The 25222-nt window shown below is 38.8% G+C and overlaps 1 protein-coding gene across 10 annotated transcripts in view; it reads left to right on the plus strand.

Moving 5' to 3' along the window:
• LOC116506122 (transcription factor 4) overlaps positions 1-25222 on the plus strand; it is a 420496-nt gene that overhangs the window by 369823 nt on the left and 25451 nt on the right. For 6 of the 10 annotated variants that reach the window (XM_032213768.1, XM_032213769.1, XM_032213764.1 and 3 more), the window contains 3 exons: positions 2081-2159; positions 4726-4802; positions 8490-8693. In XM_032213768.1, coding sequence (XP_032069659.1) covers positions 2081-2159; positions 4726-4802; positions 8490-8693 — 360 coding nt within the window. The remainder of the gene's footprint in view (positions 1-2080; positions 2160-4725; positions 4803-8489; positions 8694-25222) is intronic. The other 4 variants (XM_032213765.1, XM_032213767.1, XM_032213773.1 and 1 more) reach the window with 1 other exon arrangement.

The raw sequence follows: 25222 nt of genomic DNA on the forward strand, positions 1-25222 counted from the left end.
AGGCCTGCCGGCAAAGCCAGGTTTTGACGGCTTTTCGGAAGGCCTGGAGAGAGGTGAGGGTCCGAATCTCTGCGGGGAGTTCATTCCAAAGGGCCGGAGCTGCCACAGAGAAGGCCCTCCCCCGGGTAGTAGCCAGATGGCATTGGCTGGTAGATGGAACCCGGAGGAGGCCGACCCTGTGTGATCTAATGGGTCTTTGGAGGTAATTGGCAGCAGGTGGTCTCTCAAGTACCCAGGTCCAATACCATGAAGGGCTTTATAAGTTACGACTAGCACTTTGAAGCGTATCCGGAGACTGATCGGTAGCCAGTGCAGCTCGCGGAGGATAGGTTTAACGTAGGTGTACCGAGGTGCACCCACAATCGCTCGCGCAGCTGCGTTCTGGACGAGTTGAAGTCTCCGAATACTCTTCAAGGGCTGCCCCATGTTATAGACTGGATGAGCAGTGTTCAAAAGCTATCCCTATCTCAGTGGTGAAATTCTATTTTTTTTTACTACCAGTTCTGTGGGCATGGCTTGGAGGGCGTGGCAGGGGAAGGATACTGCAAAATCTCCTTTCCCTCCCCACTCTGGGGCCAGCCAGAGGTGGTATTTGCCGGTTCTCCAAACTACTCAAAATTTCCACTGCCATTCTCTAGAACCGGTCAGAACCAGCTGAATTTCTCCCCTGCCCTATCTCAATGCCAAATACTTCAACTGTGTCTTTCAAATCTCCCGATAGTAAAGGGGAGTAAGTCCCACCGAGGTGGGATAGGATTTTGAATTTCCCTTTTTAGCCTTAAAGGCCTTTGGGAAACTCTCTGGTTTGAGGAACCTGCTTTTTTATGCCTAGTTCCTTTGGGATCTTATCCACCCATGTGGGCAGGGACCAAGTTTATGAATCCTTTCCATAGAATTACCACTTCCTGGTGGGGCGGTGAAACTGTAATCAGAAACTGTATCATCATTCCCAGTTCACATCTTTCAGTAATTTGTATGATATACTATCTGCTTAGGCACTGCATATGGGAAAGCAGGCTCCCAGAAGTCAGGGTAAAAAGATCAAAGGCCCCCCTCAATCTGTTTTGCTGTAGTGATTGATATTTAAAAGCCAGCCTTGGCTTCCAATTGCCACCCATTCTATTTATTTCCCATCTCCAGTTTGGGTAAGGATCCATTAAGTATATATACAGTGCAATTCTACAAATTAAAACTTGTGTTGACTTTTAAATGAACTCTCAGTGTAATGTATTTTCTGGACAGAGTGGGGTTCCAGTGAGTTCTCATGAGAATTGATGTTTTCAATGTCCAGCTAACATATGTTACAAAGACAAAAATTAGCAGGACTCCCAAATAATGGATACAGTACAAAATCTCCTTTAACTGATGCCTGGAGGCATTGGTTAACTGAGAGATGATCAAGGGGTTAATTAATTTAATTGCCTTTGCAGAACCCTAAGGAAAAGTTCATGAGCCCAGCTTAAATAGTGGCCAATATGAATTCCCAGCATGGTCTGCTTTGATAATTTGACAAGATAAGAGTCTAATGATGTTTATGATTTCTAATCAGGTCCCAAATGATCACAGAAGCTTTATCTATTTAGGGTATTAAGTAGATAAACCCTTGAGAATCTTAACTAAAAGTTCTAATATACTTACTTAGCCAGGTATATGCAGTTGTACACACCAGTCAATATTATTTTTTCCATATTCTGTTTTGTAGAGTTTGCTTTAATAAGTATTTTTCACTATTCTATATTTTGATGTTTTCTTCTCCAAAACTTCATTCCTATAATAATTTAAGATTTTTAGCTTAAATTGAAGTAATTGTCTGATTTCCCCCCCTCCATTTATATGTAGTATTGTAGAATCTACTATGATAATTGTCTCTAAGGGATTAAAAAAAAACTTCTCACAAGTTGTCCATCACAACTGTCTTAATTCTTCATAATGTTTTTTGTCATAGTAGTTTCATATTCTTCATAGCATCCTTTTCATCTTATGAGTCATAAGTCTAAGTATATTTATAATGAAGAGTGCCAATCCTCTGTCTGTATCCATTCCAAGTGATTTTAGATTAATTCTGTATCATCTTTTAAAGATTTACTCTCCAGATCATACCAACAACAGCTTTTCATCAAACCCTTCAACTCCTGTGGGTTCACCCCCTTCTCTCTCAGGTATTGTGGTTAAAATTATATTTTACCAGAAAGTTAATTTATGAAATAGCAAGAACATCTTTAAAATAATTGTTTTAAGCATGATCAGAAAGTTCAGTTATCTGATAAACAATTTCAGACTGCCGCCTATTTAATATTTTGGGACGTAATAGTAAAATAAAAGTATTGCATGAAGATCTCTAGGAAAGTCTTATGCCCTACTGTACAACCGTGTAGGCTAGTTCCAGGGAGCAGATGGATATGTTCAGGTATGCTTTATTACTCAAGACTGAGCTGCACAGTAAACAACCCTGATACTTGAATACTCAACTTGGTTTCTGAACACCCCACATATAGACCATTTATTTTGTTTTCTGAATCCATGTATTAATGGCATAGACCCTTTAATGGTGAACCTATGGCACACGTGCCAGAGGTGGCACACAGAGCACACTGTGGGCATGCGCACCATCAGCAGCTGCTTTTCTGGTTTCCAGTGTGATCATGCATGCCGGCCAGCTGATCTTTGCACATGTCGGATCTCCAGAAACACAAAGGCCAGCTGGCCAGTATACATGCACACGCTGGAAACCAGAAAACCAAGTGGCTGGCGTGTGCTTGCCAGCTGGTCTCCAAGTTTCAGGGGGGTCTGGCATGCACATGCATTCCTGTTTGGACATTCGGTGCCAAAAAGGTTCACCATCACTGACATAGACATTATACAATAGATTCATCCAGAAAGAAGAATGATTTCAAATACAACAATATGCAATTATTGCAACAATAATAAGTAATAATAAGCACTGTGTTTACGTTCCCCCAAAGGTTTAAGGAAATAGAATATAGAATACATTGGGTTGGATCTAAAATGAATCAATATATTTGTCAGTTTGTCATGACACAGACATTTTAATTGGTTCAATCCTTTTGAGGAAATATGAATTGCTAAAAGGAAAGTGAGACTAGTTCTAATGTATGGTCTCTTCTTCCATTATTAAGTTCTTCCCATATTATAGTGCAACCTGTTCCAAGGGTGATTTCCTGGCAAAAACAAAGGATTCCTGCATAGTACTGGAGAATAAACGCCAAGGTTAAAGAGGTTGAATATTTAATTCATGAGTAAGCAAGACTTTAGGGATGTAGCAGACAGTCATAACATCATGTACCCTACATTTTCCAATCTAGCAAGCTCACAGCCTTACTTCCTGCAGTTCAGACAGGCAGGAAGAGAGGAGTTACTATCAGTTTTTATCTTATCAGCAAAAAGAATACCAATTGAAGTTCAAGACAGAAAAGTCTGTCTTGTGTCTGGAAAGCATTTCAATTTCATGAAGCAAAGTTTATATGGCTGAGGGAGGTAGGGAGTGTGTGTGTGTGTGTGTGTGTGTGTGTGTGTGTATCATAAATAAATGGAGAAGAAAAGAAAAACATCCTAAGGCTATCTAAGTTAAACAAGTCATTCCAAAGGACATATTTAACGTCAACAATGTAATATCTTAACATTAACTGAGATTGATATAACATTTCCAAAATGTTACTATTTTTGTTGTTATCCTAGAGTGATAAACTATCATCTAAGATTTAAGTGGATCTCTGGATGATTAATCCCTTAATTTAGATTTGAAAGTTAACATTTTGCTTTCATGTCTGCTAATCTTGCTCAACCAGGAATTATAATGTGTTAGAACAACAGGGTGTGGCTATTGATTGCCTTTGAATGTTGGGAATTGTACTCAACTACCGGACCCCAAGTTAAAGAAGACTGATGTTATGTCCCAGTGATTCTTCTTGATGAAAAAAGACTGTGTCATAAATGGGCTTAGTTATTCAGTATTCATGAATTATTGTACCTTACAAAAAAATATCTTTTCCAATATCTAAATTATTGTACTTCATAAACACATTCTATAAGGAGAGAGTTTTTAAAACTCTACCTGATCCTAGATCCTAAGACTTAAATAAAATAGGAGAGGAAACAACCTCTATCAGTTACAAGAATTTAGAGTTTACATTTTTAGAACCCTTGTGGGCAAAATGCTTCAGCTAATACATCCAATGCAAACATTTAAGCAAAAACTTCGTACAGACCAACAGAACTGCCATATATTTTTCTCTGATAATAATAAATGAAAATTATTGATAATGCCTTCTGCTATGGTTAAGCTAGCAGCATCTTGCTACAATTCATATATATATATATATATATATATATATATATATATATATATATATATATATATATATATATATATATATATGAATACATGCATACATGCATACATACATACATACATATAAATACACACACACATACATATATATATATATAATATATGAATTTCACTTGCTTTCTGATGCATAACTGCAAAATAGATGAAACGTTATATGCTGGCATGCAATTTGGAGACATGATGTGGCTTCTGGGTGGGGCTGTCTAATAAATATTTGTTTTCAATGTTCTGCACAAGAGATGTGGTTTAATATGACTGTTGGGAAATCTTATGTACATATCTACAGTATTATTCAGTGTTTTTGAAAAGACATTTTGTTTGCATACTTCCAGTTGTAACTCCCATTTTACTATTAGCAGGAACAGCTGTTTGGTCTAGAAATGGAGGGCAAGCGTCATCATCTCCAAATTATGAAGGTCCCTTACATTCTTTGGTATGTTTTTCAATGCCCAACTACCTGTTCAATATTAACTACCTATTAATATCTTATTGCTGCCTACTTCTCTTTCCTATCTAACAGAGCACAACATTAATTAGTGCATTCTTTCCCTGATCGTTTCTAAATAGGAGATCCACCCATAAAGCACAACAGATTTCTACATACTCTTTTTCATTAGCTAATCAGCCATGCTAAATGCCTATGGAGATTCTCAGGCATAGTTGACCTGGATGACTGAGAATCTCCATAGACGTTTAGCCAATCAGCAATGATTACGTAGTGAAATAGCATACATGGAAATAGGGCATGTTGTCTAATAAGATTGGAATCTATACATATAGAAGAAAAACAAGAAGATCAAACTTAGTTTGTTTAAAAAGCAAAATCAAGGAATGGCCTAATCAGAGAATGTAAATATAGTATTTTGAATAAAAAGGGCTTCTTTTTCCATAAGTAAATGGAAATATGGACAGATCGCCTTGCTTAGCCAGGAAGATGATCAAGCCTTAATTGTATATGGAAAAAAAGATAACATAGTAAGCTATTCCTAATATTTATTTCATCAGTTTCAATGTGTTACGTTTATGAGTAATGTGCATGCACTGTAACATTCTCAATATTTTTTATAACCATAGAGGAGATAATGTACTGCCATTATGGAGAGCATCTTAGTTTATATCAGTCCATCGAAATGTATCAGTCTAGGTAAACTATATTCTGCTACCAAGTGATATTTCCAAAGCATCAGTATAAGAGCCAATACCAATGGTAATATTTCTGGCAAGAGATAACCTTGCATTGGTGTTCTTCAGTTATGTATGCCCATCAAAACTGCCAAGACTGCCTGTTAGAGCCTGTGGGCTTAATTAAAAATTTAAATTCAGTTTGAACGTTGGGTTCCAGAATGAAGTCATGGCAAGAAGAGAGAACACTTATTTTCCTAGGTTAATGATAGTACCTTGTTATTGGCCTCTTCTCCTTAAGTCTTGCAGTACGATTATAAACATTCAAAACTGGCCAAGATGAAATGAATAATGCCTTCAATGTGACCTACTATACAAAGAGTCATTCCGCTACAGTGTTTTCCCGAAAATAAGACAGGGTCTTATTTTCTTTTGCCCCCCCCCCAAAATAAGTGCTTGGCCTTATTTTTGGGGAGGTCTTATTATTTTTGAGGTGCAGGAGGCAGCGTGCATAGTCACCTCATGGCTGCTGCTGTGTTGCAATATTTTCAGGGAGGGCTTATTTTAGTGCATGTGCTCAAAACCCTGATTGGGCTTATTATCCGGGGAGGTCTTATTTTCAGGGAAACAGGGTAGTGGCATGACAAAAGATGCCTTAGATTTGACTTCCTCGAAGAATACGTTTCCACAAATGCCATACGTTTCCACAAATGCCCCCAATGCCCTGTGAGAAGACATTTTTGAAGCTGAGGGAAAGTCAGAAGCTTCAGTTGCACGATGGTCCTAATATAGAAGCCACATTCAGAATAAGAAAGGAACATCGCCATTTCCATTAAGTGAAAATTAAGTATGGTGTTTTTCCACTGAGCATTGCGAAATATGTTAAATAAGTATGTTGACACCAGTCTTTTTTCCCATGTGGTTTCAGTAAGAATGATGTAGCCACTTCAGAAACATTCTTGAGAATTGTATAATGAATAATTTTGGCAGAATATAACCAGACACATTGCGTTACCTTATATCATCTTAGGTCTCACCCTTAAAAAAAAACAAAACAATGCCCTCCATAATTCTTTGAACTTTAAATAAAGTTAGATAGCCAGTGTTTCTCAACCTTAGGAACTTTTAAGATTTATTTATTTATTTGTCAACAAGTACAAGGAAAAAAAGAATGAAAACACATGAAAAAATGGCACAAATAAAGCAAAACCTAGCCATAAACACATAAAAAGAGTACATATAAATGGGACAATAGGACAGGGATGGTAGGCACGCTGGTGCGCTCATGCACGCCCCCTTAGAGACCTCTTAAGAAACTCTTAAGGTCAACGGTAGACAGCTTAAGGTAAAACGTATGGGGTTAGAGGAACTAACAACAGGATCGGGTAGACTGTTCCTCACATTTACTACTCTATTGCTGAAATCGCTTTGCCTGCAATCAAGATTAGAACGGATTACATTAAGTTTGTATCTATTGATAATCCCTTGTGTTATTGTTGAAGTAAAAGTAGTCATTAACAGTTAGGAGGTTATGGCAGATTGTCTTATGCACTAAGCTCAGGTCGAAATGTAGACGGCGTAGATGGGTGAACTTCAACTCACAGAATCCTCCAGCCAGCAGTTTACTCATTTAACTTATTTAAATTGCTCTGATGTCCTGAAATCTGTTTAGATGTATGTGCTGTAAAAGAATAAAATACTATATTTTTCCTTATTCTTCTTTTTGAGTATTGGAATATATGTCCGAATGCAGACTATTTTTGATCATAGAATTCCACAGATCCATTTTTCACAGCTCCAGTTAAAAAAGGGAGAAGTACATAACCCTTAGATAAGAAGTTAGCGTACAGAAATAATTTAATAGGTTATGGCAATTTGATATTTCTGACGCAAAATGTTTTAAGATCCCAGGGCAACAAATGTCTTGTAAATGTTCATGAGGAGTCAGTGGACCTGTTTTGCCCACGAAAATGAAAACAGAATTTTCAAAAGCATTTAGCAGGCTAGAATAGAATAGAATAGAATAGAATAGAATAGAATAGAATAGAATAGAATAGAATGGTTGAAAGGGACCTTGGAGGTCTTCTAGTCCGGTTCCACCACAAAACCGTGCTCGACTAAACCGCGTCCGACTAAACCGCGTAGCTGACGTCATCAACAGGGCGACAACAGCGCGGAGACAGAAGCACGCTGTAAACCCTAAACCTAAAATTAACCCCTAAACCTAACCCCCCTAAACCTAAACCTAACCCTAACCCTAAACCTAACCCTTAACCTAACCCTAAAGCTAATCCTAACCCTTAACCTAACCCTAAACCTAACCCTTAACCTAACCCTAAACCTAAAGCTAACCCTAAACCTAACCCTTACCTTAAGTTGAATCGGCTTGCTTTCAAAGCGCTATTTAAAGCGCCCTTCTTTCTCCGTGCTGGCTGTTGTCGCCCTGTTGATGACGTCAGCGACGCGGTTCAATCGGGCGCAGCTTAGTTGAACGCGGTTTTGACGGGTCACGTTCTAGTCCAACCCCCTGCCTAGGCAGGAAACCCTATACCATTTCAGACAAATGGTTGTCCAAAATCTTCTTAAAAACTTCCAGTGTTGGAGCATTTACAACTTCTGGAGGCAAGCTGTTCCACTGATTAATTGTCAGGAAATTTCTCCTCAGTTCTAAGTTGCTTCTCTCCTTGATTAGTTTCCACCCATTGCTTCTTGTTCTACCCTAGCTTTGGCTAGTTCTGGGTGTCAGTTGTTTCATTTACACTGTTTTGGTCAGCAAAGAAAAAAAATAAGCAAAATACTATTAATAAATCTGTTTCTGAAACAGATTCAGAAGCAGAAACAGCCCAGCTACAAGCAGTCGTCTTCGGTTTCAACTGCCTGACACATAGCAGTGGCAGTGAAAAAAATATATGATTCACCCTTTATGTGAGTTCTGCTCAAAAAGGAGGCAGCCTATTACATTTTCTGATGCTCTCTTGTTTTTTTCATAAACTATCAGCAAAGCCGAATTGAAGACCGCTTGGAAAGACTGGATGATGCTATTCATGTTCTCCGGAACCATGCAGTGGGACCTTCAACTGCCATGCCTGGTAGTCATAGTGACCTCCATAGCTTAATAGGCCCTTCTCATAATGGAGCTATGGGAGGCCTTGGATCAGGATACGGGACAGGCCTTCTTTCAGCCAATAGACATTCGCTAATGGTAAGCCATAAAGATTCAACACTACGGATTTCTTTTTTTAAAAAAAAAAGTTAAATAATGCACGATTGGGATGTTTACACTTTTTTTTTAAACTAAGCCTTTATTTCCAGGACAATTTAGTGTTGCAGAAATGAAAAGCAGTGTAAAAGTAGAGAATCTTAGTCATCCAGATCATTATTGTCCCGAAGGTGCTTTTTCAGGAGACAGTTGGACTGTCTTGTTGTTGTTGTTTTTTCTTTTGATATATGTTTCACTTCTCATCCAAGAAGCTTCATCAGCTCTGACAGGATAGTGGGGAATGGAAGGATTTATATTCCTTGCAGACAGCTGGTCATCTGCATCTTTTTAGAGCAGTGTTTCTCAACCTTGGCAACTTGAAGATGTCTGGACTTCAACTCCTAGAATTCCCCAGCCAGCATTTGCTGGCTGGGGAATTCTGGGAGTTGAAGTCCAGACATCTTCAAGTTGCCAAGGTTGAGAAACACTGTTTTAGAGGGTCGTTGAAACCCTTGGAAGTTACCTGTGCCCTCAGGGTCACTTGAGGAGTGTTTCTGGTTTCCTGTAGTCTGCAATTTTTTCTCTGGAAATCCATTCCTTACTCCCACACCATTCAAAAGGTGTTCATCCCAAATTGTAAAGGTAGAAGTGTAGAAAGGCAGAGTAGTACTTAATGACAAAGTAATCTATCTTTATCATTTCTATTACATAAGCAATTTATCTTCTGCAGTATATGTTAAAATGCATCTCTTGATTTCTCTTGCATTGGTTTTGGGGTTTTTTTAGTTATAGAATCTATCATGCTTAGAATACGTTCAGCCCATGATTTTAAAGAATCTGCTTAGCAGGAAGCTGCTAATCTGTTGCATTAGTCCTTCCCAAAATCTATTTCTGAAATATTTTTAGCTGAAATATATTTGGCTTCTTTCTATGTCTGGCACAAATATGAGATGGTGGGAAATGCAAAATAATATCCTTAGGTATGTTTCTAGAATTAACCTACCAGCCAAAGTCTGCAAACAGGGGAAAGTATTGCATTGGATAGGAGCTTAGTCCTAGACAGGAAGCACCGTAAGATGAGTTAAGCCGCCTAGACAGGAAGCACCATAAGATGAGTTAAGTCTCATCACTTATGAGGCTTCATTTACAGAACCTTGTAAGTCTGAAAGTACAAATCTCCCATCGACGCTTTTACAGACTGAGATAATAGGGAGGTTTCTTTCTGAGGTTTTTTCACTGTCCTTTATGCAACCTCAGGCTAGGCCTCCTTTTATCTGATCATTCCCTAGACAGCATCTCTTCCTCTCTCTCCTCCCAAGATCATTGAACACTTCATTACAATATGTTACTGGCTAGGAGCTTGAGAAGGGAGACTTCCTATCTTGTTGACTGCAAAAGTGTTACTATGATTAAGGTGTTGGATTAGGACTTCTGAAATTCAGACTCAAGTTTATTCCCAGCCATGGATGACCCATGGGCTCATCGCTCTTTCTTGACCTAATCTACCTAAAGTGTAGTTGGGAAAAATTGGAGGAGAGAAAGTTATGTTTGGTGCTGTGATGTGAGTTCCTGGGGAGCAACTGCCCTTTTTAACACATACATTTTCTGCATTTGGAAATATGAATCTTTACCACAAATAAACCCCTGTGAAACATTGGTTCCCTTTGCACCAAACTGGAGCAGGTTTTATTCCTAATTGTTAAACTAATGTCTAAATGAGAGATGTTCTAGTCTGCAAGACTTGTTCTTCCTTACCCTTCCTTACCATTGCTTTTCATTCATGTTTTCCTCTTCTTTGTCATTCAATTTCACTGATCACATTGCCATGTATTTAAAGTATGCCTGAGCATTTAAACCTGATCCCAGTTACATAGGAGCTGCTCAGAGAAAGCAGTTTCTATGTAGCTTGGGATAATATCTAAGCATCCAATCTACAGGGCAGAATGCTTAAGAAACCTAAAATCTCTCTTATCCATTCTTGCGACTTTCCCTTAATCTCCTAATGCCATCTTAATTTCTTTATTTAGAATAATTGGATTGGAACGGTGGGGGTACAAACGTTGGCATGTGCGTCTATTGTTTGAGTTGGAATAGCAAACTATACCATGTTGATTATTTATTTTACCTTTTCACTTTTCAAACTAGTATGCTGTATTTGAATTCAGATAACAGGCATTGTTGCAAACAGTGTTATGAGTCAGACAGAATACACACTCTTGAAAATAGGTAATTCAATATAATCCATGTATCTGTAGTACGCATATAAATCAGCTTCCCCTTCAACATTACTTTTTAGAGTTTGGGTTATGGAAATAACCTGCCTAATTTATTTGGATGATAAATATCTGGCAAATTTTAGATGAAAACTTAATAATAACCTAATAATTTTAATTCGACTGAGAAATTCCATGGTATACAACTTTGTATATGTCTAAATAAAGTGGAATAATAAGAACATTCTCATAGATCAAGATTTCTGACATAATTTTCATAAGATCTCTTTAGAGTGGGATGATATTATTGTTGTTATTAATTATTGAGCATCTGAGGATAAAAGATTTCGGCTTATTTAAAAACAATCCAAAGGATTTATTGTTATTAACCTAGTTACTCAAACTAGGTTCCACTAGGTTCAAAACTAGAACTAGGTTAAAACTAAGACTTTTAATCACAATGTAAGATAATAAGGAAGGATATATTAATGTCCACATTTTGTTTAAGCAACCTCTGTTTGGAAGCTTATTGAAATAAAAGAAAAAGTACTTTGTGCAATAAAATAAATATGTGTTTTTATGTTGTGATCTGTTGGTCATGCTGAGTAGGAATTCTGGAAATTTAAAGTTCTAACACATTTAGAAATAAGAAATGAGGGGAAGTTTCTGTATGGATGTCTCACTAATGCTTTTCTCAACAAAATGCTGAATATAATCAATTGATTAATTTATGATTCCAATATGAATCCAACAATTAGATATCCATCAAAAATTACCATGTGCTTGAAAGGTCATTTTCAATGACCCAGATAGGTTTGTTACAGTGGTGAAATGCAATTTTTTTTACTACCAGTTCTGTGGGCGTGGCTTGGTGGATGTGGCAGGGGAAGGATACTGCAAAATCTCCATTCCCACCCCACTCTGGGGCCAGCCATAGGTGGTTTTTGCCGGTTCTCTGAACTACTCAAAATTTCCTCTACCGGTTCTCCGGAACCTGTCAGAACCTGCTGAATTTCACCCCTAGTTTGTTAGGAATATCTGCTGGGGCAATTTTGTGTAATTACAGAAGTTTTTTTTTCTTCTCCTCTATCTATTAAATTGGTATCTTCTCCCCTCCCGCAGTGTCAAAATCAACCAACCCTGATGTTGGTTGGTTGAAAAATGTTATTTATGACTGTTTATCACACTTAACAATTGTTTCAGGATCCCCGTGGTCTTGTGATCAAAATTTGGGTGATTGATAATTGGCATGTGTTTATGGCCCAGGTCATGTGATCATCTTTTGTGACCTTCTGACAAGCAAAGACAATTGGGAAGCCAGATTCACTTAACAGCTGTATTACTAACTTAGCAATGGCAGTAATTTACTTAACAGCTGTAATCAGTTCATAGCAATAGCAGTTAGACTTATATACCACTTCATAGGGCTTTCAGCCCTCTCTAAGCAGTTTACAGAGTCAGCATATTGCCCCCACAGTCTGGGTCCTCATTTCACCCACCTCGGAAGGATGGAAGGCTGAGTCAACCTTGAGCCGGTGAGATTTGAACTGTAAACTAGCAGAAGTGGCCTGCAGTACTGCACTCTAACCACTGCGCCACCTCGGCTTCATAAAATGGGGCAAAACCCACTTAACAATTGTCTTGCTTAGCAATGGAAATTTTGAGCTCAATTGTGATTGTACGTCAAGGACTACCTATATGACTATTGCACAGGTTCCCCATTAGCTTCCAAAGTTGCTGCAAGAACCACATATACAAGACTTTCCTAAAGAGGAACAGGCAACACCTAGGAAATGGGGAGGTAGGATGTTCCAGAGGGTGGGAACCATTGTAGAAAAGCCACATAGTCTGGATCCTGTCAGATGGAGCTCATTTGCAGATGGAACCCAGAACACACCTCTTCCAACAGGCCTGATGAGATGTAGATTTAAGGCAAAGATCAAAACAGAATTGACGAGTTTCATCATATCCAAACAGTAAGGATCCTATCTATGCAGAGTTCAACTGGACAAGCTGTAAAAATAATTACTGGATGCTTATAATTTGGAACTGTAGACACAAAAACTGCTTCATTTGATAGAAGAAAAACAAAAAAGGTAACAAGTTCTATAGTAGGGGTATCAAACTAGTGGCCCGTGGATTGTATGCGCCATGCACAGGCCACACCCACCCCAGATCTGCAAATGGAAGAACCGCCATGTGATGGCAACGTGACACGGCAAGTTTGACCCGTGGTCTATAGGATTAGTAAGGAAAGTATAATCTCCAAAGAGAAATTTTAGAATCCTAATTTTTTAAAAAAACCAGGATGAATTATATTGATATGCTTCATAATGGCACCTGTCTGAAATTGTATTTAATCGCTCACAGTCATTACGGGTTTGTAGAATATATGTTTTTAATCTAAATTTGGCCACTTTTAGTCCTTTTTAGCTGTTTTTTTATAAATTAAAGATTCTGTCTTGCTGATCGCTCCAATCAATTATCTGATTCAGCGGGCATTCTCTGGCTAGCTTGTTGGATTCATTTCCCTTTTTTTGTTTTTTCTGAGATAAATAACAAATCTCTTATAAGCAGCATCGTAGAAAACTACAGCTCTGAGAGAATATAAAACATGTAATAGAGCAGTTTGCATTCTTATTGTTATCTAAATGTCTCTTTAGTCACAGACAGTTTGCACCTGTTCAGTTTCACTGGATATGTAGGCTGGGAATTCTGAACAAGTATTATCAAGAATGGGAAAGAATGCTGAAGACCCTGCCAAAGGCACCCATTTGATGTATTGCTCCCGCCAGAAATTGATATCCCGATACATAGCCATGGAATACTCGCTATGCATTTAGTCAGCTAAGGCAGGGGTCCCCAACCCCCAGACCACAGAAGTAGTAGGCAAACACATGTACACATACCCACCCATCCATCACTAAAGGTTGGGGAACTCTGAGCTAAGAGAAAGGCTGGAAACATCAAGAAACTATACTTGGAAACAACTGGATATGTAAATAATACACTTAGCCTTCAATAGAATAGAATAGAATAGAATAGAATAGAATAGAATAGAATAGAATTATTTATTGGCCAAGTGTGATTGGATACACAAGGAACTTGTCTTTGGTGCATATACTCTCAGTGGCCATAAAAAGACAAGATACAGTCATGAAGAATCATAAGGTACATCACTTAATGATAGTCACGGGGTACAAATAAGAAATCAGGAAACAATATCAATATAAATCGTAAGGATACAAGCAACAAAATTACAGTCATACAGTCATAAGTGGGGGAGGGAGAAAGGTGATAGGAACAATGAGAAGACTAATAGTATTACTAATGCAGCCTTAGTGAATAGTTTGACAGTGGTAAAAGGATTATTTGTTTAGCAGAGTGATGGGGTTCGGGGGCAGGGGTGGACTGTTCCTGTGTCTAGTTGTCTTGTTGTGCAGTGTTTATAACATCGTTTTGAGGGTAGGAGTTGAAACAATTTATGTCCAGGATGCGAGGGGTCTGTAAATATTTTCACAGCCCTCTTTTTGACTCGTGCAGTGTACAGGTCCTCAATGGAAGGCAGGTTGGCAGTAATCATTTTTTCTGCAGTTCTGACTATCCTCTGAAGTCTGTGTCTGTCTTGAGGGGGGAGGGGCTGAGTGGGCATGGCTGGGGTGGGCGTGGCCAGTTCGACATCCTGCAGTCCTCTGCCAGCAAAAATGGAATTCACAAGGACTGTGCAATGCCCTCCTGGGCTCCGTTTTCGGCTGCACCAGCTCCTGCAGCTCTCTGCAGTGAGAGCTTGCGAGGGCCATGTGCAGCCCTCCTGAGTTCTGTTTTTGCTGGCAGAGGCACTGCGGGCCAGTCCTTCACTGTTTCCAGGGTGGCCCCGTGGGGGGCCAGATCTAAGCACCTTGCAGTCTGCATCCGGCCTGTGGGCCTTTAGTTTGACTCTGTTCCTTTGTAGCATGGGCTGAATGTTCTCCAATGTTTGGATTGTAATGTACGCTACCTTGGCTGTCATCTATCAAGAGATGTATTTATTCAGTGCTCTTGGATATATAGAACTGGAAGCAATGGGGAAATTCTGCCACATACACCATATCGCATTCAAATAATACTGCCTTTAATGTAGAAATCTGGCTCTATTAAAAGCCAGATCTGTGACTTGCAACTATTCCTGTATATCTGCTCTCAATCAAGAGAGAAAAGGAGGGGGTCCCCCCCCTTTCTCTTTCTCCCTCCCTCCGTTTGGTATTCTTTTTTTTTCCTTTTTTTGCTTTGCTTTGCTTTGCATATGTTAAACTGATGCAACATGCACCCAGGGCATCACTTCAGAGAGAGTTGTTCCATAAATATATACTTCCCTCTTATGTACTTATATGCCAGATGTAGCTGAAGAAAGATTGGGGGCAGGGAAGGGAACCCTAGAAAAGTCTGCTGTGCATATATCTAGCATTCGTGGAGATATCTGACCAATGAGTTCGACTTCTTCCAAAAGCTGAACTCTTATTTGTAGCTTTGGTTTGCTTTGATTATTGAATGTTGATCACGCCACAAATAAAGCATAAAGCTCTATTGCTGTAGAAGATCTCTCCTGCTGATATGAAATTCAGAAAAGTAATAAAGGAGCATAAAACAAATGAACACCTAACATGGAAACGTCAGGTCCAAAAAGAGATGTTGGAAATTCTTTCTCCCTCCACCCACCCACAACTACCACCACCCCCTCCATCATCAAAACTGCTTTGCGAATGTCACTCTTTCTCCTAACAGAAGGGAAAAAAGGTCCTTGGTCATGTCTGAAAGTGTAACTTGTGAAAAAGCATCAGGGCTGCTGCTATTTTTTCTTTATGGAAAACTGGTCTGAATTTTGAAGTAAAAACACGAGAACAAAGGAAATAGTTTTTGAGTAGAGTCAGTCTTAAGTTAGCCTTTGACCATTTGATACATTCCATGCTGAAAAGGAAGTTGAATGGGGAGGGGGGGGAATCAAGCAGGACACTGGTAATGTTTTCCACATTTGAATTTTAATACATGAAACAGGCAATAAAACGTTGGCCAGCTGCAATAAATAAAGTAGCAGTGGGAGGTATGGACCGGAAGCTTGTTCAAAACAGCCTGGCGGAGTTTCTTTGCCCACTGTACACCTTCTTCCTTTGTCAGCTGTGGCCCTCTTAGTTAGAAGAAGAGAAATATATACCTTGATTTTTTTATTTTATTTTTTTTGATTACAAGTTTACAGGAATATTTTTTGTGTGTCAAATAACCAGCACAAGGCCAACAAAGCCAATATACTATACTTTAATTGAGTAACAACAACAACAGGAAGAAAATTACATTAAATTACATTTTTGGACTTTTTTCCCTCCGCTAAACTGGGCGTGGCCAGCACATGATGCATCCGGCCCGTGGGCGGGGAGATTGACAGCCCTGCGTTAAAGAGAATAAAAAGAATGATGCCTCTGACTTAACCTCCCAAAATCTTACCCAGTGAGAATAGAAAGCAAACATTTGTAAAGGTCCCCCCCCCCTGATTTTTTTGTCTATCACATCCAACTTCATTCTCTTAAGCTATCTTCCAGAAGTGGGTTACTACCGGTTCACACTGGTTTGGGCGAATCGGTAGTGGTAATTTGGCCTTGGTTGCAGAACTGGCAGCGACCCAGGCTGGCCACGCCCCAGAACCGGTTCCCCGGTCACTGCTGCCGTTGCCAGCATGTTTTTAGTAGATTTTCACGTTGTTTGTGCATGCACCGAACAATTTACAGTGAACCGCATACACATGCGCAGCGCATGCAAAGCCAACCAGTACCAATGCTGGTAGGAACCCATCCCATTAAATTTGTTAGTCTTTGTTCCAATCTCACTTTTACAAAAAAGATAAGACCCATCCCACTTGCATATGGCAATGTTTTTAAACTTTTGTCATGTTTCCCTCAATTTTCTCTTTTTCAAACTAAGCTCCTTTAGGTGTTTCTCCTAGGATTCAGGGCCCTCTCTCTTCCTGATTGATCAGTCTACATAAGCCTCTTCAGAACAATGAAGATGATTTTTATTTTGCCATAAGCCATAATTCACAATATTTGTAGCTCCCCTACTTCGTAAGTATTTATTTATTTAGACTTTATAAGTATAAATAAATATTTGGTAGCTCCCCAAAAACACAGAGGAATTTTTTTTCTGAGTACAGAGTCAGGAAGGAAGTAATTCATTGGAATGTTCCCCTCTGCTTGTGCAATCCTGAGTTTCATATTTAATTTTTATTCCAAACTTTAACCCAATTCTGGGTGTTGGTAACATTTTTAACCTTCCTCTTCTGTTTTTCTGTCTAATTGCATTAAATCTACTCTTTATACAAGCTGTTTGGGAAAGCAGGGTTATTTATTTATAATTTATAAATCAATATAGCATTGATTTGCTGATCAAATGGTACAAATATGTCTTCTATATTGACAGTTATACAGGGACGCGGTGGCTCAGTGGCTAAGACGCTGAGCTTGTTGATCAGAAAGATTGGCAGTTCGGCGGTTTGAATCCCTAGCGCCGCGTAACGGAGTGAGCTCTCGTTACTTGTCCCAGCTTCTGCCAACCTAACTGTTCGAAAGCATGTAAAAAATGCAAGTACAAAAATAGGAACCACCTTTGCTGGGAAGGTAACTGTGTTCCGTGCGCTTTCTGCATTTAATCATGCTGGCCACATGACTACAGAGACGTCTTCGGATAGCGCTGGCTCTTCGGCTTTGAAACAGAGATGAGCACATCGCCCCCTAGAGTCAGGAACGACTAGCACATATGTGTGAGGGGAACCTTTACCTTTACCTTTTATACTGAGTTACATTTTCCTAATGTTTTATTCAAGTGAAAGGAAGTCTCTCTTTTTTTCTCCAAAAGATAATTTCCATCTCCTCTTTCCTCCTTTTTTCTTTCCCATTTCTTTGGGCAGGGAGGCAGATGAGTAAATGGATGGGAGGAGTTACTTTCCTTTTATCTTAATACAGTAAGAATAAATGATAGTACTGCAGTTCTAAGCCAAGCATTCTTTAACCTCTGTAATAGAATCATTTCTGGGATTTCGGCAAGAGTATTAAATTATGGCTTATTCTTGTTCACAGACTTTAACTCCTATTTACTTGCACTACCATTCAGAAGATTGCAGGATTAATTACTAGCCACAGGCTCATTCCTGTAACAGTCCTTGTTCCAATGACAAGCTTCTCTGAAAGAAAGAAGCTAACTAGTTCCCAGAAACATTTAGTTTATAGCTGGTGAGCTTCCAGGACTGTGCCTTTAATCTTTTTTTCCCACACCAAACATAAAATGGAATGGCATAATTCTGATAGCTTTTCCCCTCTAATTCAGAGACTATCTGTGAATAGCCAGGACTATAAATGATTATCCAGCTCTCCTTATACCTGTGTTGTGGCCCGCCAGTGGCCAGCGGAGCTCGCAGCAGGTTCAGACAGTGAGGAGGTTGGGGAGGAACATGGGCCAATCCTGGAGTTTGGAGAAGGCTCTGATGGGGGCTCTGTGTCGGAGGCAGAGAGGGGGCCAGAGCCATATGCCAGTTATCAGCTGCCTTCAGAGGCAGACATCAGTGAAGCAGAAAAACAGCTGGAGACTTTTCCCTGTGTGCGCATACACAGAGTTGCCAGACGAAGGGAACAACTAAAGAACAGAGGTTGACTTTGGAGTAAGGCCACAGGTGGAGGGTGAATGGCCCCTCCCAGGGGAAATAAAAGAGGGGCAAAAGGGGAGTGGAGTTTGCAGGAGACAATTAGTTCGTTGAATTGGTTCATGACTCTCCGAGACTCCTTGCCAAGTTTTGCAGATATCAGCCTGTCAGCTCTCCAAACCACATAAGGTCTGTGACTGTAAATCCTCCCTTGAAAAACTTTACTGCATGTGAATGAGAAGAATTCTCAGTAAATTAATAAAAAAGAGTTTGCTCCATGCCTCAGTGAGAACAACCTGAGTCGGTATACCAGCTGTCCAATTTCTATTCACTAATTGCATTGCCATCCAGTTACTTAGTAACTCTGATGTGTGCCGTGCATGGAACCCATTGTGCATGTTTTTAGCCATAGAGGCCAAACATGCAACGTGATCTTACTATCGTTGAAATAATGTTTTTAGACAGTTCATTGGAATTGACAGCTACAGAACCTAACCATGAAACAGATCACTGAAAATAGCTCTAATCACAATATTGGTGGGAAATCTCAATTATTTAAGATCACGTTGCATATCTGTCACAGTCTTCTTCAGGGTTGTTGAATTAGGTTGTTTGGTATGACCAACCAGCAACCCCAGCTTGATCAGAGATGATGGAGAAAGATATTAAGATACTTTATTGTCATTGCACTTCGTACAACGAAATTAAGTGCCATCTTCAGTGTACATTAGACATTAAAAAACACTAAAAATATAAAGCAAAAACACACACCCTTCACATTCCATACAATTAAATTGAAAACCCCTGATGTTGCATTACTATTGCACTATACAGTAGAAGTCAACATCGTTACTGCTCTGGGATAGAAGCTGTTTTTCAGCCTATTTGTCCTTGTTTTCATTGTCCTGTACCACCTGCCAGATGGTAATAGTTCAAAAAAAGGTTAACCAGGATGAGACAGGTGGCAAGGTGGAGCAAGTGACCTCAAGTGCTTCGTAATGTTTTTATACAAATGGTATAAGTTCCATATTATACATCACTCACCTGATAATATGACTGACACAAACTACATAATTTATGTCATTTGTATAATGATGTGCCTGATACCATCATGGCTTCTACTGAAAACTATACTTGGAGAAAGCTATTCAAATAACAGCTAGACAAGATCAATGAAAATATTTTTACTTGATTAAAAAGAAACCAATGGCAATACAGTATATAGTAACATACTAAAGCATCTTCTCAAAAAGGCCAATATTTTGGCTACTGTCTACCTAGCTCAGAAGTTGAAAGTATATTTTTTGAAGAAGATTCTAATAATTTGACATTTATAGGGCAAATAGCATTTCAGAGAATTGAAGACAATGACAGCCTCCCTTCAAAGCCCTTCCAGAGTGTCAAATTGCAGTTTTGAGTATGACAGAAAACAAAATTTAGGGGAATATATGAGTCGGCATTTTAGTAGAGTTCTCAGATCTAAATTGTCCCCTTTTTTGCAACCTCGCCCACCCCAAAAACGGGATCCAAGAGCAGTGAAAAATGGTTCATAAAACTTTATGGAGAATGTAAAATCAGCAAAAGTCATTTCTTATTTCATTTTAGGAGCCATTCTAGGATGCTGTGAATAGAATTTATCAGGGTGGATTTTATTCAAATAAAGTTGATTTAAAGCACTAGAGAAAAAAAAAGGCTTGATTTAAATCAACTCGATTTAAATCATAATTTTTCAAGAGCAACTGTCATATCTGTCCCTTAGCGGCTCCTCCTCTGACCCGCTGTTGACCCACCGACAGTCCCATTCATTTTAATGGGATGGTTGGTGATGCAACAGTGACACAACAAGGTGAGGGATGTGGCAAGCGGCAGGTGAGTAGATGCCCGCCAACAGGGGCTGCCATGATGGAACTGAAATGACAGGTGCTCTTCAATATTATATTTATAAGCTGTTTAGAAGGTTTCACTTTCATTTTTACTGCTTGCCCTCCCTCCTCACACTTGGAGCCTGGTGGTACCGATGCATTTCTCTTCAAACAATCATACAGTTTGTAGCACACATAGATTTGGAAAACAGTGGGATAAAGGAATATTCCTGAACTTTGTTTTATGATTTATCTTATGGTTACTGTGAAATTGTGTGAATGCATCAATGCAGTGTATGTTATCTCAGCTTGCAGAGCTTGGATTGATTGAATAAGTTTACCAAAAATATAAAGATTGCAGAATATACAGCCTCATGCTAAATAACTAAGCTCCATTTCATGCTGAATAAACTAAATTATTAATGTATCTTAAATAGAAAACTATCTTTAGATAGATTCTTATTCTAAAAGCATTTTATTAAAATAAATTTGCTAAAAATAAAACAAATCTGATTTAAATTTTTAAAAAATCCAATTAAAATTTTTAAAAATCTATTTTTTTTAAATCACCGATTTTTATTCACTCTGGAATTTATTCTGTTTGTGGAACAAGTATCCTTATATCTAACCTGCTTTTAAGTTAGTATTTAAGCTGCTGTTAATGTTCTTGGTTCTTCAGCCTGTTAACATATAGAAAAACTAGGTGGTTGTAGACATGTTTTATTTAAACATCTACATTAGATTAATTTATAATTCACCCTTAGGAAAGATTGTAGCAGTTGGGAGGCAGGTTGGCACTTGTCTCCAAATCAAAAGAAGAAAACAATTCAAAATTATTTTAAAGGCTGCATCTTCACCAAATTAATATAAGAATCTCTTCACATATCCTATTTAACATTATCATAACAATACAAGTAGTTATTGTAATCATGCTGCTTTTTTATTTTAAAAAAAAGCCTTCTTTCACAAAAGGCAAAGCATCTTACTACAATGAGGATTTTAAAAGCAACTGCAGCAAATCATTTTATATGTTTAAGGATTAACTAATTTAGTTAGTATTACTAATTTTGTGAAATTATATCATACACTTAAGATCATTTTTTTTAAAAAAGGCTTGTGTTGTTGATTGGGGACAAGGGGAATCCAATCATTATTTTTAAAGACACTTAAAATCCTAATACAATGATTTCATTCATTTCCAACGACCTAATTAGGTGCATTGTTAAAATACTAGTATTCCGTTTCCAAGTTTTAATTTCACATTAGCCTCTGATCCGTGTTTTTTCTACCTACAGATGGATTATTTGCTGTACAGCTGGGTGTGTGAAAGTTATTGGGGAATGGTTGCCTGTGAGTTAGCATTTCTCCAGCACTGTGCCGATGCCTGTTTCCCCTGTAGAATGGATGAGAAACAGCTGGCTTTTGTTTAAAAAGCCATTTTTTTCATAAAATGCCTGAATCTCAAGGTGTAGAGGTGAGGTCACCATTCAACAGGTGCTCAACAAAATCCAACCAAGAGAAATGAGCTGAGACGCGAGGATAATCTGACCAGCTACATAATTTCATGGTTTATTTTTACTCAGTGATTTTTATCAATAGATCGTTACTCATAGCCGAATGCTAATATCTTTAACCTTCTTGCTTTTCAGATCTTGAACCTCTCCCTGATTCCACCCGTGTATATAAAATGAATAATTATCCCTGTAGGCAGAACGTTGCTGCCCTTATTGTACTGACAGCAGAAAAAGCTATCTTTCCTCTGATAGTTTTCCCCACATTTTTTTTCCAACACAACAGTTGTTGCAACCTGTGGGTTACCCGAAGCGTGCCAGAATATCCCTCGTTAATGTGTTCTTGGAGCACAGGAAATGAACGGTAACGGTGGGCTGAGAAAGCACCTTCCATAAAATCCCATCCCGAAAGACGAAATTCTCCTCCGATGTATTAAAACATTACAAAACTGTCCATTTGCTGTCTATAAACAGCAGAGGAAATGCATCTTTCCCCCCCGTGGGTTATTATTAACATCTGTTTGTCCAGTAGGGACGCCAGTTAAGCATTGTTATTTTTTTTGTTTTTTGCATTTCCAGAAGAAAATTGGTTTGGGAAGTTGGCTCTCGCCTTTGAGTTGATCTGCGGTGCCAAATAAAACATCCTTTTCACTTGGAAGCTCATGGGTCTGCATTGAGCAATAATAATAATAATCATCGTCATTGTAATAATAATAATAATAATAATAATAGCTTGCCCGAGGCCACCCACCCACCCCTGTCTTACAAACAAAACAGAAAGACCGTGGAAAAATATATGGAGCAGTGCCATGCTGTGTTCTCTTAACAGCATGCATGAATATAAGAATCACAAGAATCGCTTCCCATCCACTCAAACACACCACACTACACTACACACACACACACACACAAACACACACACACACACACACCATTTATAGTTGGTCTCTGCCTGGATTTAAAACGTGGCATTCTACCTCGTTCTCCCTTACTGACGAAACCTCTGCTCTGCCAATTTTGAGTTAGGTCTAAATAGATTTTGCATATGACCACTCCTCACCGAATGTATTTTCAATAAGCTTTTAGAAAGCTGTTTATAACCCTGTGGTGCTTTTCTGCATTAAAAGAAAACTGTTAAAACTTTTTTCTCTTTTTTCTTGATTTAATGTTGCTCAGACTGACTCACACAGTCCCCCCCCCCTTCTTACAATGAAGTCCTTTCTTTTGCTTTTGATCTTATTTATAGCTTAGCCACCAGTCATATGGAAACTATTACTGTATAGCATGGAGATGAAAGGCTTTCAGTTTGGTTAAATAAGAGTGAATAATTTGAACCAACAACATGCACGCAGAGTGTGAGAACCTGACTTTGGTGAGGTGTCCTTCGTTATTCTCTTATTACATACGGGAAGTTTAAAAGGCCTTTAGACAAAATGGGCTTACATATTCAGACCATCTTGGATTCTTGTAATATACTTCAATGTTCTCTTCCTTTTCCCTCCCAGCTTTTCCTTGTTCATTATTATGTCCACTTCGATTTCATGTTACACTGTTGTTAAGAGACTATCGTGTACATAGGAATCTTCCATATTTTTTCTACTTAGCTGTATTCTCCAAAATGTGAATAATTGCTTTAATTATCAAATGAACATGTCTCCCAGACCCTTAGAAATTCTATCCATCCCCCATGCCAAAGTCAAACACTTGTATGCCCTTATACAGAGGTTATAGAGCCGAGGTGGCACAGTGGTTAGAGTGCAGTACTGCGGGCTACTTCAGCTGACTGCTAGCTGCAATTTGGCAGTTCAAATCTCACCAGGCTCAAGGTTGACTCAGACTTCCTAATCAAGGAGAGAAGCAACTTAGAACTGAGGAGAAATTTCCTGACAGTTAGAACAATTAATCAGTGGAACAGCTTGTCTCCAGAAGTTGTGAATGCCCCAACACTGGAAGTCTTTAAGAAGATGTTGGATAGCCATTTGTCTGAAACGGTATAGGGTTTCCTGTCTAGGCAGGGGGTTGGACTAGAAGACCTCCAAGGTCCCTTCCAACTCTGCTATTGTATTGTATTATTATTGTATTATTGTATTCCATCCTTCCGAGGTGGGTAAAATGAGGACTCAGCTAGATGGGGGCAATATGCTGACTCTGTAAACCGCTTAGAGAGGGCTGTAAAAACACTATGAAGCGGTATATGTCTGAGTGTTATTGCTATTGTATCAGTAATCCATGTATTGATACACTTCTATTCTACTTTTGTGTTGCCTGACACTCGTAAACCTCGTTGTGACAAATTGCAATCACGTTTTTGTGCAAGAGGTTACTGTTTTCCTTCCGCAAACCTAATTTTGGCATCCACAATGAAGATTGCCATGTTTCTAGCAGAAGCTACAGTTTGCAGACGTCAGTTGGCACCCTCTTTTCAATATTGATTATTGCAGGGGGTTTTTTCCCCTGAGCTTTAGGTTGCAAATCGGTGTTGCATTGGTCTGAGACTGCAAATAAAGGAAGAAAAAAAATCAGATTGAGACTAGCAAACGTCTTGTATAAATTAGACACATCTTGTGTAGCATGTTTTACAGTGCTGTTTACATCAGAAATCTGCTACCTACAGACTGGTTGACATCATCTTCTTTGATTGATAGTAGCATAATTGCAATTTTTTCCCCAATGCGTTCTAAATGTAGAAATCAGGAAAAAACCAACAGAAAAAACCTACTTCAGCAGTTTCGGCAGAAAATGCACATTTTGCTAGTTATCATTGAAAGTCCAATAATAACTTGCTTTTGTTGGACTTGGAGGTTTTTTTCTCCACTTCTGACCCTCATTCCCCCCCCCCAACCCATCCCCAAGTCCTGCTTTGGTTCTCACTAGTGGTTGATTTCAGACAAAAGAGACAATGACATCAGTGATTTAAGAGAAAGATTTAAGCATTTCTCTTCATAGAATCTTTGTTTTTAAAAAAAATGATTGAAAAATGGAAAATGTCCCTCAATAAACAATCTGTGAAGGTTTGCTCACAAACACGCATTATATCTGCCTAACTAGCAAGGTTTCCCGTTTGTTTGTTCATGTATTTTTTCATTCAGAATCTTTTAAGACCCATTTTTTGTGTGATTTTTGTCTTGGTAACCCTTGAAAATCACTCAGATTGCCTACCCTGTTTCCCTGTTTCCCTGAAAATAAGACCTCCATGGATAATAAGCCCTCCCTGAAAATATTGCAACACAGCAGCAGCCATGAGGTGACCACACACGCCGCCTCCTGCACATCAAAAATAAGACCT

This window comes from Thamnophis elegans, chromosome 3 (genome assembly GCF_009769535.1).
Source record: "Thamnophis elegans isolate rThaEle1 chromosome 3, rThaEle1.pri, whole genome shotgun sequence".
Taxonomy (NCBI): Eukaryota; Metazoa; Chordata; class Lepidosauria; order Squamata; family Colubridae; genus Thamnophis; species Thamnophis elegans.